Source organism: Pteropus alecto, unplaced genomic scaffold (genome assembly GCF_000325575.1).
Source record: "Pteropus alecto unplaced genomic scaffold, ASM32557v1 scaffold3, whole genome shotgun sequence".
In the NCBI taxonomy this organism is placed as follows: domain Eukaryota; kingdom Metazoa; phylum Chordata; class Mammalia; order Chiroptera; family Pteropodidae; genus Pteropus; species Pteropus alecto.
In genome coordinates, this window is record NW_006442484.1 from 38,378,965 (window position 1) to 38,394,724 (window position 15,760).

The 15,760-nt window shown below is 32.3% G+C and overlaps 1 protein-coding gene across 7 annotated transcripts in view; it reads right to left on the reverse strand.

Annotated features, from left to right (window-relative positions):
* Positions 1-15,760, reverse strand: part of SCN1A (sodium voltage-gated channel alpha subunit 1) — a 126,714-nt gene that overhangs the window by 42,866 nt on the left and 68,088 nt on the right. For 6 of the 7 annotated variants that reach the window (XM_015596476.2, XM_006921152.2, XM_006921150.2 and 3 more), the window contains 8 exons: positions 11,300-11,418; positions 9,169-9,258; positions 7,487-7,615; positions 5,673-5,764; positions 4,574-4,843; positions 1,717-1,780; positions 1,052-1,193; positions 191-397 (listed from right to left, as the gene is read on the reverse strand). In XM_015596476.2, coding sequence (XP_015451962.1) covers positions 191-397; positions 1,052-1,193; positions 1,717-1,780; positions 4,574-4,843; positions 5,673-5,764; positions 7,487-7,615; positions 9,169-9,258; positions 11,300-11,418 — 1,113 coding nt within the window. Of the gene's footprint in view, positions 1-190; positions 398-1,051; positions 1,194-1,716; positions 1,783-4,573; positions 4,844-5,672; positions 5,765-7,486; positions 7,616-9,168; positions 9,259-11,299; positions 11,419-15,760 lie in introns of all 7 variants that reach the window. The other variant, XM_006921153.3, reaches the window with a different exon arrangement.

The window sequence follows — 15,760 nt, forward strand, 5'->3', positions numbered from 1 at the left end:
AACAATTAAACTAACTGATCTATAGATGATTGAAACACAGAAATCTTCACTAACCCCCATACTACCAGCTTCTCTCAAGTATAGTCAAACAATGATCTGTCTCGCTTTCTCCACTATCTTATAACAACAAACACAATAAAAAAAAAGGATAATATTGTGAGATAGGACATATTTAATTTGATGAATTTACCTGAGCTGCTTCCTGTTGTTTTTTAAGCTGTTCAAGCATCTGCTGAAATTCAGCCTCTTTCTGTTCTGCCTCTTCCAAGGTGGCCTGATTCTGTTCCTCATAGGCCATGGCTACCACAGCCAGGATCAAATTCACCAAATAAAAAGAGCCCAAGAAAATCACCAAGACAAAAAATATCATGTATGTTTTTCCAGCAGCACGTAATGTCTGGATACAAGAACATCAGAATTATGTTTTCATTATGATTTCACTAACTGTCGGCTTCAACTTTCAACTTACTTGTATGTCTTGTAGGACCCTGATATAAACAATAATTATGATGGCCACACCCCCCTCTTACTTTTTTGTCTGTTTTTAACCTCAACCTCTTTCTTCTCCCCTAACTACTGCATTCGCATTCTAATTTCCAGTAGGGAATTCTTAGATTTACCAAAAATAAAAGAGTCAAGTAGAATAACATGGATACTTCCATCAAAAAGCTGAGTTTTGATGAAAGTCAAGGAAGAGACCAAGGATATCTTGCTATATCCACTTATTCACTTTTATCACTTGCTCCCTGGGGGATATTACTTGAGAGGGTAGATGGGGCTGAGGGGTAAGATGTTCCTTTTCTTTGGGAAGACCTGTTTCTGGGAAGGGTGGGAAGTAGGTTGCGAGTTAAGGGGAAATCAGAGATAATCACTGTCCCTGGCATCATGATACTTAAGATGTGTTATAATCAACAGGATAAAGGGACTCATATTTCCCAATTTCAAGTTCTGCTCTTTCCACTATATTATGCTGTGGTGTGAATTTCATAACTAAGTTGATTTTCTTATACACTTCTATTTAAATGTAGTATGTGTCTCTTCAGATTCTCACCAGTTGGTAAAGATTTTCCCAGAAGTCCTGAGTCATCAGTCGAAAGAGTGACAAAAAAGCCCAACTGAAGGTATCAAAGCTTGTGTAGCCATAATTGGGATTTCTACCAGCTTTCACACACATATATCCTTCTGGACATTGGCTGTAAATGGGGAAAAAGAAGATATTACAAGAAGTTCTGTTGTCTTTTTATTCTGGTAGCATATTATAACATTGTCTAGACAAGAAGATTTGGTACTTTAAGGAATAGAAGCATGATAAATAAGTAACTAACATATCTCCTAACTTTTGACTTAACATTTTACAAAACACTTGATGTCATCATTAAAATATTTAATAGCCTTTCCAATAGTATTTTATAAATCTATTTTCTATTGATAATTAGCATTTTACACATTTCTCATTCACTTTCTCTACTTTGGAGCCTCCATAGTAGAGCAAAACAGCATTAGAGCTCATGTATTACTTCTTGTTTTAGAACACAAAATGCCTGCCTAATATTTAAATAATCCTTCACCTTATAAATAACCTTAATTATAGAAAATTAGTATAAATAAAATTAGTTGGCTGTTATCTGTCAGTTTCTACAAAAAATAGAAAAAATGTGTGTATATGTACACACACACACACACACACACACACATACACACACATTATTGGCTTACCCTGCATCAGAGCTATTTCCACAAAGTAATGCATCTAAAAAACCCTCCAGAAAATAATGATATCCTGTTAAATAGAAAGAAAATCATATGACAGACATTTGCATTACCTTGCAGAATGAGACCAAAATCAAGCCCTACTATTAAAGTTCATTGAATAATTTTAATTCAAAGACACAGGTATTTGCCCTTTCTCACTCCAAATACTAGATATTATATTAAGGGGATTAAATACTTAATAGTACTAAGCATTTATTCTTTGTAAATGTGAAATTAGTGATAACCAAAGGTATTAACATAGTATTTTAAAATAGTATCAGTGTTTTTCCACTACCCTCTTAAAAACTAAAAATTTCATTCTGTAAAAATAGATAAGAATAACACGATTTCTTTGCCTTTTCAAAACCGTCACATATCTCAAAATAAGGGATTATTTTTTCTGGTATCTTATATTTTTAGATACTGTTTATAAATGTTTAATAATTAATCATAATATACATTTTACCAACTTCTAGAATACATCATAAGCAGCTTATAGTAAAGGATGCATAAATCATGTTAACTACTAAAACAAATGAAATAAAAAATAATCTTAAATACTTAAAAGCTAAAATAATAACTATAGGTGAATATTACGTTATATCAAAGCTTTCTGTCTCTGGCGAATTCCTTAGATTCTTTCAATACCTAGTTGAAGTGTCACTTTTATAAATTATTCCTTGGTATTTTCTACTTCCTTCCCAAAGATTGGTAAAATTAAAAATTCTTACTATGGTATCAGTAACATGTATATACTTCTATTATCATTATAGTCGTTGTCCTATATTGTAATTACTTGTTTATAAATATTGTTCCTCATCGAAGGAAAGTCTAATCATTAATTATTTCCATATTACTAGTGTTTGGGACATAGTAGCCTTTCAGTAAAGTTTATCAAATAAATAAGTAGAGGGATGACAAGAAGAGAAACATGTGAAATTGAACAATCGTTTTGTAAGAAAACTTTTTTTAAAAGAAAAATTTTTAATTTTCTTGAAGACTTATTTTCTAGATTCTAAATTTTCAGAGAAATTTATTCTGTTCATAGTTCGGTAAAAAATATAAAAACAATAGAAAATATAATTTTTATTTCTAATGTCTTTACTTACTTGAAAATAGAAAAATTAAAATAGAATTTCTTAATTAAAATTAAACAAGTGAAAAGAATATGATAGTTTCTGGGTGAATTTTTGATATCAGGTATTTATAAGTGAAGGTTTTTATTTTCCATTAAATTCAATGATTTATAAGCCTAAATCTAACTTTCAGTCATGTTTGTCTTTAATTTTAATAAATTTAATTTTCTAGTACTTTCAAAGACAAGCTACTTTTTTATATTCTCATTTGGTTTAAAATAATCTTTTTCAACAAATAGAATATTATTAGAGAAAATATAAGAAATAGAATTTTAGAGCTGCAAATGACCTTGAATATCCTTGACTTTGAATATAAGAAAAATGGAGTCCAGTAAATTTTCATAGAAGGAATAAACCCTAAATGACATCCTCGTAGTCAGTTTCTTGATATTAGATTTAAAAAAAATAAACAGATTTCAGGTAGTTGTTGCCAGCAAGGGACTTATTGGCATATGAAGTGAATAAGAGATAGTTAATGTGTTGCTCTGATTTTTCTTAATCAAAGCATTTTTCTTAATCTAGAGATTTACAATTGTTTGAAAATTATTTGTGGGCATATCACTAAGATCTTGGAAGAGTTCATCTGTATCAACCAAGGCATTTTCCAAATCTGCAACTATAAAAAGATACTGATTAGATTTTTTTATTATGTTATTATTACTTTAAGAATTATCAAACTTTTATGACTAATCCTACTTGTTCCACACAGCCAGTCACTAAGTTTTTCTATCTTCTTTGATTTTTTTTTAAGTATTAGTCATCACCTTAAACTAATAAAGACATAGCTAAATTTAAGTACATCTAGAGTTTAAGTTTTATATACTCAATATTTTTCTTTAAAAAGAACCTTCTCTTTACCCATGAATCATGTTCTAACTCTCTGCTTTTGAAATGTCATTACGGGCAGATACTAAAATTAAATAAAAGAGAGAAGTTTTTACTTACTTTTATTGTCATTTTAAAAAGAGAAAAGATATTAGGCCAATTATTTTTCCATCCTTCTAGAGTAGATTATTTAAACATTTGGTTATTTTGTCTAAACTCTTGAAATAAAAATAAACTGATTCTCATAACTTCACTGATTTATTTGAAATTTTTTATTACACTCTCTTAAAGCTTAATTGACTCTAATTATCTTCTTTTTGATAAAACACTACTTTCAATTCTTATTCTAGAAATATAAGAATACTGTTTACCTGTAGGTTTTGCTTGATTTCCACAAAATGACAATACAAATAACTTACTAACCTATAACACCCTATAGCCATGTGTCATCACCATTATTTTCCCAGCATTCTATACAGTCTCTAGTATATAAAAGGCATTCTGTAATTAGTGCTTATTGGGTCACATTCACATAATATTTTAGAGTTCACAAAGGGCCTTAGAATATTTTATGTTATTTGACTGTCTCAATCCTCACAAGAATGTAAAGCAAACAAAGATCCTAGGCAAACTTCTTTCTAGCTGAATTCTTCAGCCTCCCATATGATGACATAACAGAAAACATCATTCAGGAGTCAAAATTAGAACAGTTATCAATAAAATAATTAAATGTATAAGCAAACCACTGATATGATATTTATGAGATTTCAACCTGTTATGCAATCATTTAAAAAATATTTATGTCTAAATGGAAGGTAAATCAGCAATGAAAAGATAATCTACATAACAGTAATTCTTACTTGAATCTTGAATATATGATTTCCAGTCAAACTCAATGACAGTTTCGTTTACAAGTGTGCCATTGTAATTCATGGTCATATTCTTTTCTATACTATGCTCCTCCAGGGAAGCATTGGTGGGAGGCCACTGTACACATTTATTCCGCAGGTTGCCCATGAAGAGTTGCAACCCAATCAGAGCAAACACGCTTAGACAGAACACAGTCAGGATCATGACATCTGAGAGCTTCTTCACAGACTGGATTAGGGCTCCCACAATGGTCTTCAGGCCTGAAAGAAAGAAGGCTATTATTATTAAGACTTAGAACATGTGAAATAACAAAAGCCTCACACAATTTTCTTGAAAACATAGATTCCATGCATAAGTCCGAAGATGACTGCAATGCTAAGTGGAAGAGCAACACTTCGTGGTAGGCTGAAATGCTTATGGAGATGAACTCAAGAAATGTAATAACAATAAAATGAAGATCGATATCCAATTATGTTGAGAGAAAATAATGGGAGGTTCACTAATGAAAGGAGGTTTGCTAATGAAACTGTCGCATACTTTCATTGGGGTCAGTTGTCAGTTTTACAACAAATTACCTGAATAAATATTTTTGAATTCCTACTTATAAGTATGAAAGATTTTACTATAAAACTGGAGGTAGTTTGGATTATGATTGCACTTTAAGATAATAAATCCTTCATGCAGACTCATGCTATCATTTATTATCTTATTCCCTTCTTTTAAGCAATATTAAAATTACATTGTATAGACCTAGTCATCAATGGCTAAAGTGAACAAGAAATTAAAGAATAGTACATTCAATAGGGAACAAATCCTTGCTACAACTAATATGGAAGAAAAATGACATCTCCAAGTGCAAATCACACAGATTGTATATTACAATGTCTCATGCAAGACATTGTTATACTCTAAGGCTAACAAAAAATGTGAGACCATAAAAATATGTCCAAAAATAAGAATCATTGTCTTTGAAACACCTGATTTTGATTATTATGGTTCCCAATTTTCTGTAATCCTGAATATTAAACAAAGAAGCTCTTGCTGAAACAAACATGATGGGTCGGCCTTGATGGTTAATGCAGCTCTCACCTGGAATGACTGAAATTGTTTTCAATGCTCGGAGAACTCTGAATGTTCTCAACGCTGAGACATTACCCAGGTCCACAAACTCTGTCACATACCTGTAATAGGGAGTTCACATACAAACACAATAACAGGATACAAAGAAAGAGCTGTAGGTACAAGGAGCCTTATGCTTTACACTAATCACTTCTTACCTGGAATTACAGAAATAGTTTTCAAAGCTCTCAAGACTCTGAAAGTTCGAAGAGCTGAAAAATTGCCTAGGCTTACAAATTCTGTTACATACCTGTAGAATTAAATCAGAGTTATTCAAGATTTAAGCAGGATTTATATTATTTGCTTGGGTCTTTTATAAAGAACTTCTTGGTGATTTTAAATGATAATTTTGTAAATAGCAATTTAGAAATTAGAGTCTATTGGTATGGTTTTCTTAACTCACACAGTTTAAGGCCATTAAGTAGATGTAAACTTCATAAAATACACAAACCAGTTGCCATTTTGAGAAACAATACAATCAACATCATGTGTAACTTAGAAGAATTAAGTAAAAAGAAAATAAATCTTGGCTATAGTTTTAAGGTTTCAGTTAGAAAAAAAAATGCATGAAATAGTTCAAGAGAAATTTAGGCATGAAAAGACAGATTGCCTTACCGACTATCTGTACGTGATAGAATTTCTCTAGTGTAACTCTTAAGTGAAAGTTAGGCAAATTAAGGACAATATTTTATGGGGGCCCAATCACGTCCCTGCCATTACTGCTATTTTATTCTCATAAAATAGTAGTCCCAATATATCTTCTTTTGAACTGTGGCCAGAGGAAATGGCAAAAAAAATTGGCTTATTCTGACTAAATATGTAATTAAGAGGAGACAGGCAGCATTTGGAACCCTGTCCACTACTTCTCTTCCTGTCCACCTCATTATGCCTGTAAGAGGCCAAAAAACCTTAGCTTCTGAAGGAATGATGAGGGCAAGTGGTGTTGATCTAGTTTCCTCCACACTCTAATTTCACCTATTCTTGAATGGCCTTCTATTACTTTCTGAGTCTCTTCTTTCTTGGGGAAGTTTACCACTAGGGAAAAAAAAAAAAAAAAAAAGAAAGAAAGACAGGAACGCAGATATTGTGCACATTATTGAGTGTATCTGGAAGAGAGATAAGGGCGAGAAGGTTTATATTATGGGTGAAGAAAGAGATGAAGAAAATTATAAAGAGAAAGAAGAGAAGAAGAAAGAAAAGGGATCATTTTAGAAATAGGAAGTGGCAGAGTATGTCTATATCTTAAACTAATTTGCTGATAAAATAATTTAATATGTTAAATACATAATATCTTATTTTCCTATTAGTTTGATTTGACAGAATGTTTAGATGCTAGCAAATGCTTATTTTCTATCATTCTACCAAACTAATAAAAGAAGATGGGTAAGGTCAATGAAAATTTGTGCCACCAACATTATTGTCTGTGGCTGTAATTTTTCAGCCATTTTCACAGATGTATTATGAATATACCATATTTTCATATTAGAGTGTGTATGGTGCGTATGTACGTGTGTGTGTGTGTGTGTGTGTGTGTGTTGAAAAAGCGATATGTATGAAATTTGCTGACAAATGTTTGTTACATGTGAAAATTATAATTTCAACCACTGCAAAGCCTTTATGCTAAAGTGAAATGCCACTTTGACCTCTGTGGTGCTAAATGTAAATCTGAAGCTTAAATATATAAATCACACCACAATAGTCCACATTTAAAGCAAGTTTATTTTTTCAAAGCATAAGCAGAAAGCTAAACCATACTCTTTTGACATTTCAGAAAAGGTACTTACGCAAACGTAATGACAGTAAAGTCGAGCCAGTTCCATGGGTCTCGAAGGAAAGTAAAATCTTCTAAACAGAAGCCCCTTGCAATAATTTTTATAAGTGATTCAAAAGTATATATGCCTGTAAAGGTGTACCTGAAGACAGTATCCAAAAAAGAACTGATAAAGTAATCATTTTCTTTCATAGCATATCAATTTCTTAGCATTCTGTCAATGGACTAGATGAATATTATCAAAGGAATCTAAACAGGTCAATTTTATTTTTATGGAAATAAAACATAGCCCTAAATTTAAATTCAACTCCCTAACACATGAAGTTGTTTTTAAGTGTCCTAAGAGTAGAGTGAGAAATACATACTGTATAGTCTAGGTAGCTACTGTCTGAAATGTCTTAGTAGCGACATAAATGAATAAAGCCTCCTGAGAATTATCTCGTACATTCATGTGGAGTGGATAACATTACAAACAATAATATTGCAGAAGCATAAAATGATTTTCCTTTAGAAACTAAAAAACTCAATTTCAATCATGTTTTATGAATGAGAGAACATTGACAAAGTAGCAAGTCTGACTTTTTTCCCTTTCCAAAAGATAAGATTAACTTACTTGGGAAAAGAATTTTGTTAACATTAAAGTAGATAATTCTAGAGTCATAAAAGAGTAAAATATTGGACTAACCCAGAAACTTAGATGTTTACAAAGATTAAATCTTCTACTCAGGAGTAGGAGAACAAAATCAGAAACCAGGGCAATGAACGACCTGTGGGCTTTACATATTAACTTCAATACTTTAAGAATTCTTTTCGTATACATTATATTTCTTTCATAATCGTTGTCCCTTTTCTGATTGGCTCCAATTTGGAAGTGTCCAAGAATGGAAAAGTCTTTTTGGGAATCCCCCCCGGGGTTGTTATTTTAAGGGTCAACAGCCACAGAGCAATAGTGGTTACGGCAGGGCAGTGGCACTTAATGACAAATCTGGACCCTCTGCCCTCAAGAGGTATCCTGGAACAGAACTCATCAATGTAGTTAGTAATGCTTCCAGTTTCTGAAAACACCACCCTAATCTCTGTTAGTATGGCCCTTGGTCTATTGAATTTCCAAGTTCTAATACCCCAACTTTTGTGATTTTTTAAAGCAAATTTTTTGGTTATTACACTTGAAACTGATATAGGCCTGACATGAAGTGGACGTGCCTGATGGAAGGGACAACTTTGTGAGACTTAACACTGTGGTGGCACATGTAACTTGCCCCTGTATATTCTTAACTCACTGAATTCATCTGGAATTTAACTGGAACCAAGGTCTACCATATGGGCTCTTTTCTTTAATTTGTCACATTTGTTTACCACTGTATCATAAAGGAAAAGTGGTGAGTGTCCAGGAATGATGGGCTCCTGGTAACCACCAAATACAGGTGAAGGAGATATATTAGATCCAACACCATCAGTCGTGAGGGTCAATAAATATTGTCTTCCTTCTTTGTAATTGTGTCTGGAAATGGCCTTAGTAAAAATGTTCTTCGGTTTTATTTAAAAGGTACATTAAGACATAGTTTCAAAATCCCAAATACATGTAAATGTCTATATATCTACATACATATTTATATCTATCTAGCTGGCTAGCTATATAACACACGCATATGTATACTCAGATAGTAGGTAGTTTAAAATATTAGTTGAACTTACTCTACATTCTTTGTCCAGTCAGGAGGGTTACTCATTGTCATAAACACACAGTTTGTCAAAATAGTGCACATAATTAGCATGCTGAATAATGTGGTTATTGTTAAGGAACACACACACACAAAATCCAAATCTACATATTATATTATATAAAACTAACATTGAAAACCTTGAGCTGCAGTTTAGCCAGTACTCAATGACAAATACTCTGTGGGCAAGTCATCTAATCTCTTTAAATTTTAGTTTTGTAAATTTCTGTAAATTTAAATTTCAGTAAAATGAGGGTAATAATATCACCTTCACAGTAGTGGTATAGATTAAATGAGATCATGTACAAGAAAGCTTTATATAAGTACAAAGTGTTGCTTTTGATACTATTATGAAATCAATATATTTACCCCTAGAGAACTTCAGTGGGAAAACTGCAATCTGGAGTCAAATAGTTTTTGAGCAGAGAGCAATGACTTGAACTAATTCTAGTAATTAAAATAGTAAATTGTTGAAGAAGGCTACCTGCAAATTGCAATTTTGTAAATACATGTTCTACAATATAGTTCAATACATTAAAAATATTATGTACAAAGTGCAGTACAGTGCTAGGTATCAGATTCCTCCATTTTGACTGAATTTTTACAAGTGTAACAGCAGTAGATAAGATTAAAAGTGAATATTCTTGAACTCCAGGACTTAACATGATGTGACTGTAATAGAAATTCAACATAAAAGCCTCTCTATGCCACTGAATCTACTTACATTTCTACTGATTTTATACAATGGAGCTAATTTTTCTATAGACCTTATCAGTTTGAGGTACAGATTAAATCAACTAATATGTGTGAAGTACTTGGAACAGGCCTGTATATTAGTAGATATGATCTAAGTGTTAGCTCAAATGACTAAGACATAACAGAATTATGGAGCTAAAAGAAACTTTGAAAAACAACTATTCTAATCTCACTATATTTTAGAAATCAGAGAAATAAGGCCTAAGTCCTAGACAAATTAGATAACTGGGCTGAGGACTAGAACACAGGTTTCCTGCCTTCACATTCAATATTGTTTCCACTACAGTTTATTGCCAAAACAAAAATTTTCCATAAGTGAAAAGTTTTCATCAAATGACCACATGATGGCACTAGGAACACAAACTAGGATAAGAACACCTCCATAAATGTAAAATGCTGAAAATCACTTTTATGTTTCAAATCTTTTAATTTTAGTAATAGCGTATTTATGTCACTAAGGAATCTCTTGCTGTCAGTTTATTTTATTTTAGAACACTTTTTAAAAAATAAGGTGGTATGAGTTCACAATCATTGCAAAAGTATTTCTATATTTATAATTGCCAAAACCATCAAAACTCACATAAGCAGACAGGAAGTTATTGGCCAATGAATATGAACAGATGCATGTAGTTGTAGAGTCCTTTTTTAACATCAATGGGAATCATAAAGCCAAACCCCTAAAGACCATTTGGGAATATAATCTCAGCTCCTTTCATTAATTTCCGGAATCTTTACTAAGCAATCAGTTCTGCATGGCAGAGTCATAATTCAATGACTTAAATTTGAAATTCAGCCAGTATTCCAGTACATCCTTCACAGATTTTATTAGGAAAGTTCAAGAGTTAGTTAAGTATTGGCCAAAGCCCTCTGACACTCTCTCATGGAAAAATATGCTTAAATGTTTATTCTAAGGTACACTAAAATGTTTGATGTTATAGATGTGCCTAAACTTGGTTCTGGAAGTAGATTTCTTGGTTTTTATATTATTATTCATTGCAAATTCTAGATAATCACAAACTTTGTACAAAGATGGTAAAGATACACTAGATTTGAAGGGCTCAATCATACAAGTATTTTTAGAAAGATACATATACAAATAATGTTAAAGACTATGATAAGCATGATATATAATATATAAATATTTATATAATGTTAAAGACTTTGTAAGTTTCAGTGACATCTATGTGGCTAATAAAATTTAAGAATGGAGCTTATATGACAAAAGATACAAAATGAGAGAGATAAAACCCAGAAAATATGGACCTTTTCCCAATGTAATTTTATATTTAGCTACAAAGCACTTGCAGATTATGTACAAATAATTAATATTGATCACTTGAAAAGGATATGAATGTACCAAAATCTTAATAGCTATTTTCCTAAGAGGATTGAAGGGAGTTAAAATGTACAGGGCAGAGGTGGCACTGAACCGGAAGATGGCCTTCCCTTTATTCAATACTATAAAAGTCTGTAAGATAGGAACACAACATAGAATATGAAAGTACAAGCCATTTAAACTCAATTGCCTATTTTCTGTTATTTGTCATAATAAATCATTCCAATGTTGCAACTTTCTATGTGCCCTCTGAAGATAAACTGTCACTGGATCTCTTCTTAACTAGAGAGGATATGCAATGGTATCACTTACCTTTTACCTGATACTTACCTGCAATTTTTTCATATGTAAGACATTTGGCCAAGAGAATTTATTAATTTTAATTAATATTTTAAACATTTGAGTGAAATGAATGTCTTAAATGGGTGCATATTTCATTTCATTCTAAAAATCCTAAGACATTACGTTCTTTTATAAGGAATTCAGCTTTCCCAAGTCTAATATCTTGAAAATTAATTCTGAGTAATGCAAAATCATTCAATAGGACTAACACATTTTTTAAAAAAATTAATATTCTTTTACCATTTATGCTTACAAAATAAACATTATCACTCTATTTGTAATACGAAATAAAAACAGCCACCATCAAACCCACTCGGGTTGGATGGATATACTCCAATAATTGATTTTTGGAGGCCAAGTTCCCTGGAGACCAGGGAGTGCTAAATTCTGTATTGGGATTTCTGAGTTAGCTGACACATTGAATTCTAATCCCAATTGACTGCCTATCTCATGTAATGCTTTCTTAGCACAGAGGAAAAGCTCAAAGCCCCTCCAGAACCTAGGATCCAGGAATGTGAATGAAACTGCATTCTAAATATCAGGTATAAATAATAGCAATTAGCAGTGTGACAACAACAAAAATAAAGCAGCAACATACAATAGCATTTAAAGGATTCTGACTCAGTGCTTCTTAAGATATTTACTTATTATCAGGCATAGCTGGGGGTGGGGAAAGCCATTTTTTTCTGTGAAGAACATATCTTGGGAAGAGAACTTCAAACTTTTAAAATTAAAATTCACCAGTTCTTTAAAAGTTCTGTTTTCTCCTTTCGATGCACATTTGTAGATCACACTATGACATAGCAAGCATTAATTTTATGTTTATTTTCTACTAAGACTCTTTAATAAGAGTTTATTCTCTACATTTAGTTTTCAGGTCATCAATAGATTTCTCATTTCTTTTTCTATCTACCTTCAGGGTTTTCTAAATTCAAATAATCACTCCAAAACATTTATAGTTAACCCTCGAACAACACAGGGGTTAGGGATGCTGACCCCTGTCCAGTCAAAAATCTGCCCATAACTTTTGACTCCCCAAACCCTAACTGATAGCCTACTATTGACCAGAAAGAAGCCTTACCAATAACATAAACAGTCAATTAACATATTTTACACGATATTTATATCATATACTGTATTCTTGCAATAAACTAGAGGAAAATGTTATCAAAATCATAAGGAAGAGAAAATACATTAATAATATTTATTGAAAAAAGATCCACATATATGTGGACATGTGAAGTTCAAACCCATGTTGTTCAAAGGTCAACTGGATGGAGTTGTTTGAAAATAGCACTTCCTTTACAGTTTGGTTAGAAGTGCCCAGAATCGGGGTGAGAAAGTGTGATCTCCCAACCACACTGGTCTTCAAGTTGTTCCTGGTCTTTGACAAGATATTGAAAGTGTTTAGAAACTTTTAAGATAATCTGACAAATGAATTACATATTTTCCGCATATAATAATAAAAAAAGGTGGTGGTGTATTTTGTGGGTCTGTTTTTTAATTTTCTAGAAATAATTTCATTGTGTTTTATAGAAGAATGTGACCTCACCCACCTTCACAACAGAGAGTTTAAGAAGCACTGTTCCAAGTCTAACTTTGACTCTGTATTTCCTTTTTCATCTCTGAAGGATTATGGGTTCAGAATACAAAGAAAACTTTATATCAAGTCCATTGGAGGAGGGGAGAATTTCACCTGAGCTTACTGAAGGAGCAATCACCTGTGTCTACGATACTTAGCCCCCTTTTTTGGTGATTCATTCAGTGTTCCTGTCCTTAAACCAAATTGTGAGATCATCATAAAATGTGAACAGACTTGTTCAATGCAAATGCCTTTGCCCCAAGGTGTACATGTGTGCAAGGACACAAAAAGTCCAAAGTGAGCTAATTCAGGACTGAACATGGTCAGCCTTGCAAACCTACTGCATATACTTCCTTTCTCCAAAAATATGCCGAGTAAAACCTGATAGAAATATTGGAGGCTAGGAATGGGAGAGTCAGTAAATATAAGGTAGAATATAAATTTTAAAAATAAGAGTTTCCTTATTTCAAATAATACTATAGGCTAATTTTGAAATAGATACTAGTGATTCAAAAAGATAATGAAGTTAGAATTCATAGGTGGCCTAAATCATGGGCTTGAGGGCAAGGGAGATGATGATGGCACTGATTATAGCTCAATGGACAAGGAAAATCATCTGGTTCATCCTAAAATGATAGGAGTACATGCGGAAGAAATCATCCACCACTGTCTCTGGCTGTGTGCACCCTCCAACCCAAATTACGAGTAGAGGTAATAAAGGAAGAAGGAAGTAGATAGAGGGAGGGTTGGTAAAGGAGGAGGTGAAGCTGTGGAGGAGAGAAAGGATAATTCTGCCCTGAGGACTAAAATGAAAAAGAAGCAAGACTCAGAAACTGAACAGAGAGGAGCCCAAAATGGGAGGGCAAAGGGCTGCAAGTCAGGAGTGAATTGAACGAAAGCCACTGCACCCGTGATGCTGGTAAGTAATTCTAAATCTGACAGTCCTTTCAAAAAGAGGAGTTGATACTTTCACACAAAGAGTTAAAGGCAAATGGACATAATTCTCAATTGTTTCAGGCTTAGATGGAAACTTTCACTGAATTTAAGTCATATTCTCTTTATTTCTAAAATTCAAAGAATGTGTCGAAGATAATCATTTTTAACTTTATATTTACAAGAAATATGTGTACAATATATAAGTGCTTGCAATAATAAAATTAGTGAGGTTTTACTGTAAAACATTTGTTCTGTTTTAATTTTTCACAGCACCTATAGATCATGGCATTCTTGCTAGAGCTCCCCAAGAAGTTTACTGTAAGAACAACATTAGGTGAACACTTCAGAGAATTTCTTTTGTGAGGACTCTGCTTTTCTCAGGTTGAACTATATATATACTTATCAAAAAAACTTCATAAATATTGCTTTAAAGTGTTTATGGGTTTATTTTAAACAGCCTTCCAGTAAAGCAGACTTATAGAACAATTCAATAGGTAGACTCTTCAATGTGTTAACATTTTTATGTCCATATGTTCCATTTAGAACTTCAAATTTACTATTTGCAACTGATTTGATGACTATTTCATCTCTTTCTATCCTACTTATAGCTGCTCGCTTAGCCAAAAAGCCAAACATTTAGTTCTAATGAAAAGTACTTGCCCCAAGGACTCTCGGTTCTTCCAAATAATGGTATTGAGGGTATTGAAGGGAAAAGAGAGAACACTGTTTAATTACAAGTAGTCAATTAACTCCAGAATTTTCAAACATATAGATATTTGCCTTCCCCACGTTACATATAAGAGCTCAGAAAGGGAAGAATTCAAAGACTAGCCAACATGTTACTGTATCTCAAATGCATAAACAAATAGTATGTAGCTTTAAGCAAATCAAGATTCATGAAATGTTCAACTAAGCATCATTATTTTACCTTTTTCTCTCAATTATTTTATTGTGGTAAAATACATAACACAAAATTTACCATCTTAGTCATTTCTAAACATATAGTTCAGCATTGACTTTTAAAAAAAAAATGTATTGGATGGCTTATTACAGTGAAGTGTCTTATCATCCTTTAAATCTAATTAGTTCTATAAAAATTTCATAAACACAACTCAATATAATTTTTATTGCCTGAAGTCACTTCAATACAAAAGAAAAACTTAAAAATTGGTAATGGAGAAGAAAAAGCTGATACAGTAGTAGTTAGCTTGAAATAGCTTCTCCTTACAACCCTTGGCTGTAGGAAATTCATGAAATCATTTTAACATGTGAATAATTTTGTGCCTCAGAACAAATTTGAAAACATGGAATTTTGATTCAATTATAAATGAGATTCTATATGCAAAATATCACTTTACAATACATTTGAAGGAATGTAATTTTATATATTAGATGTCATTCAAAATTTTCACTTTTCTCTTCATATACAGTTACCAAGCTCAAGTAACATTTATTGAGCACGTATACCATAATTTGCTAATATGTATAAGCATTGCAGAAACCTGGAAAGTAGCATGGAACTAGTTTTAGGTCCAATTGGTAATTTAATTGATTTCAATGCAAAAGACGTATATTAACTGTTTAGCACAATATTGGTAAAGCTCTGTGCCATGC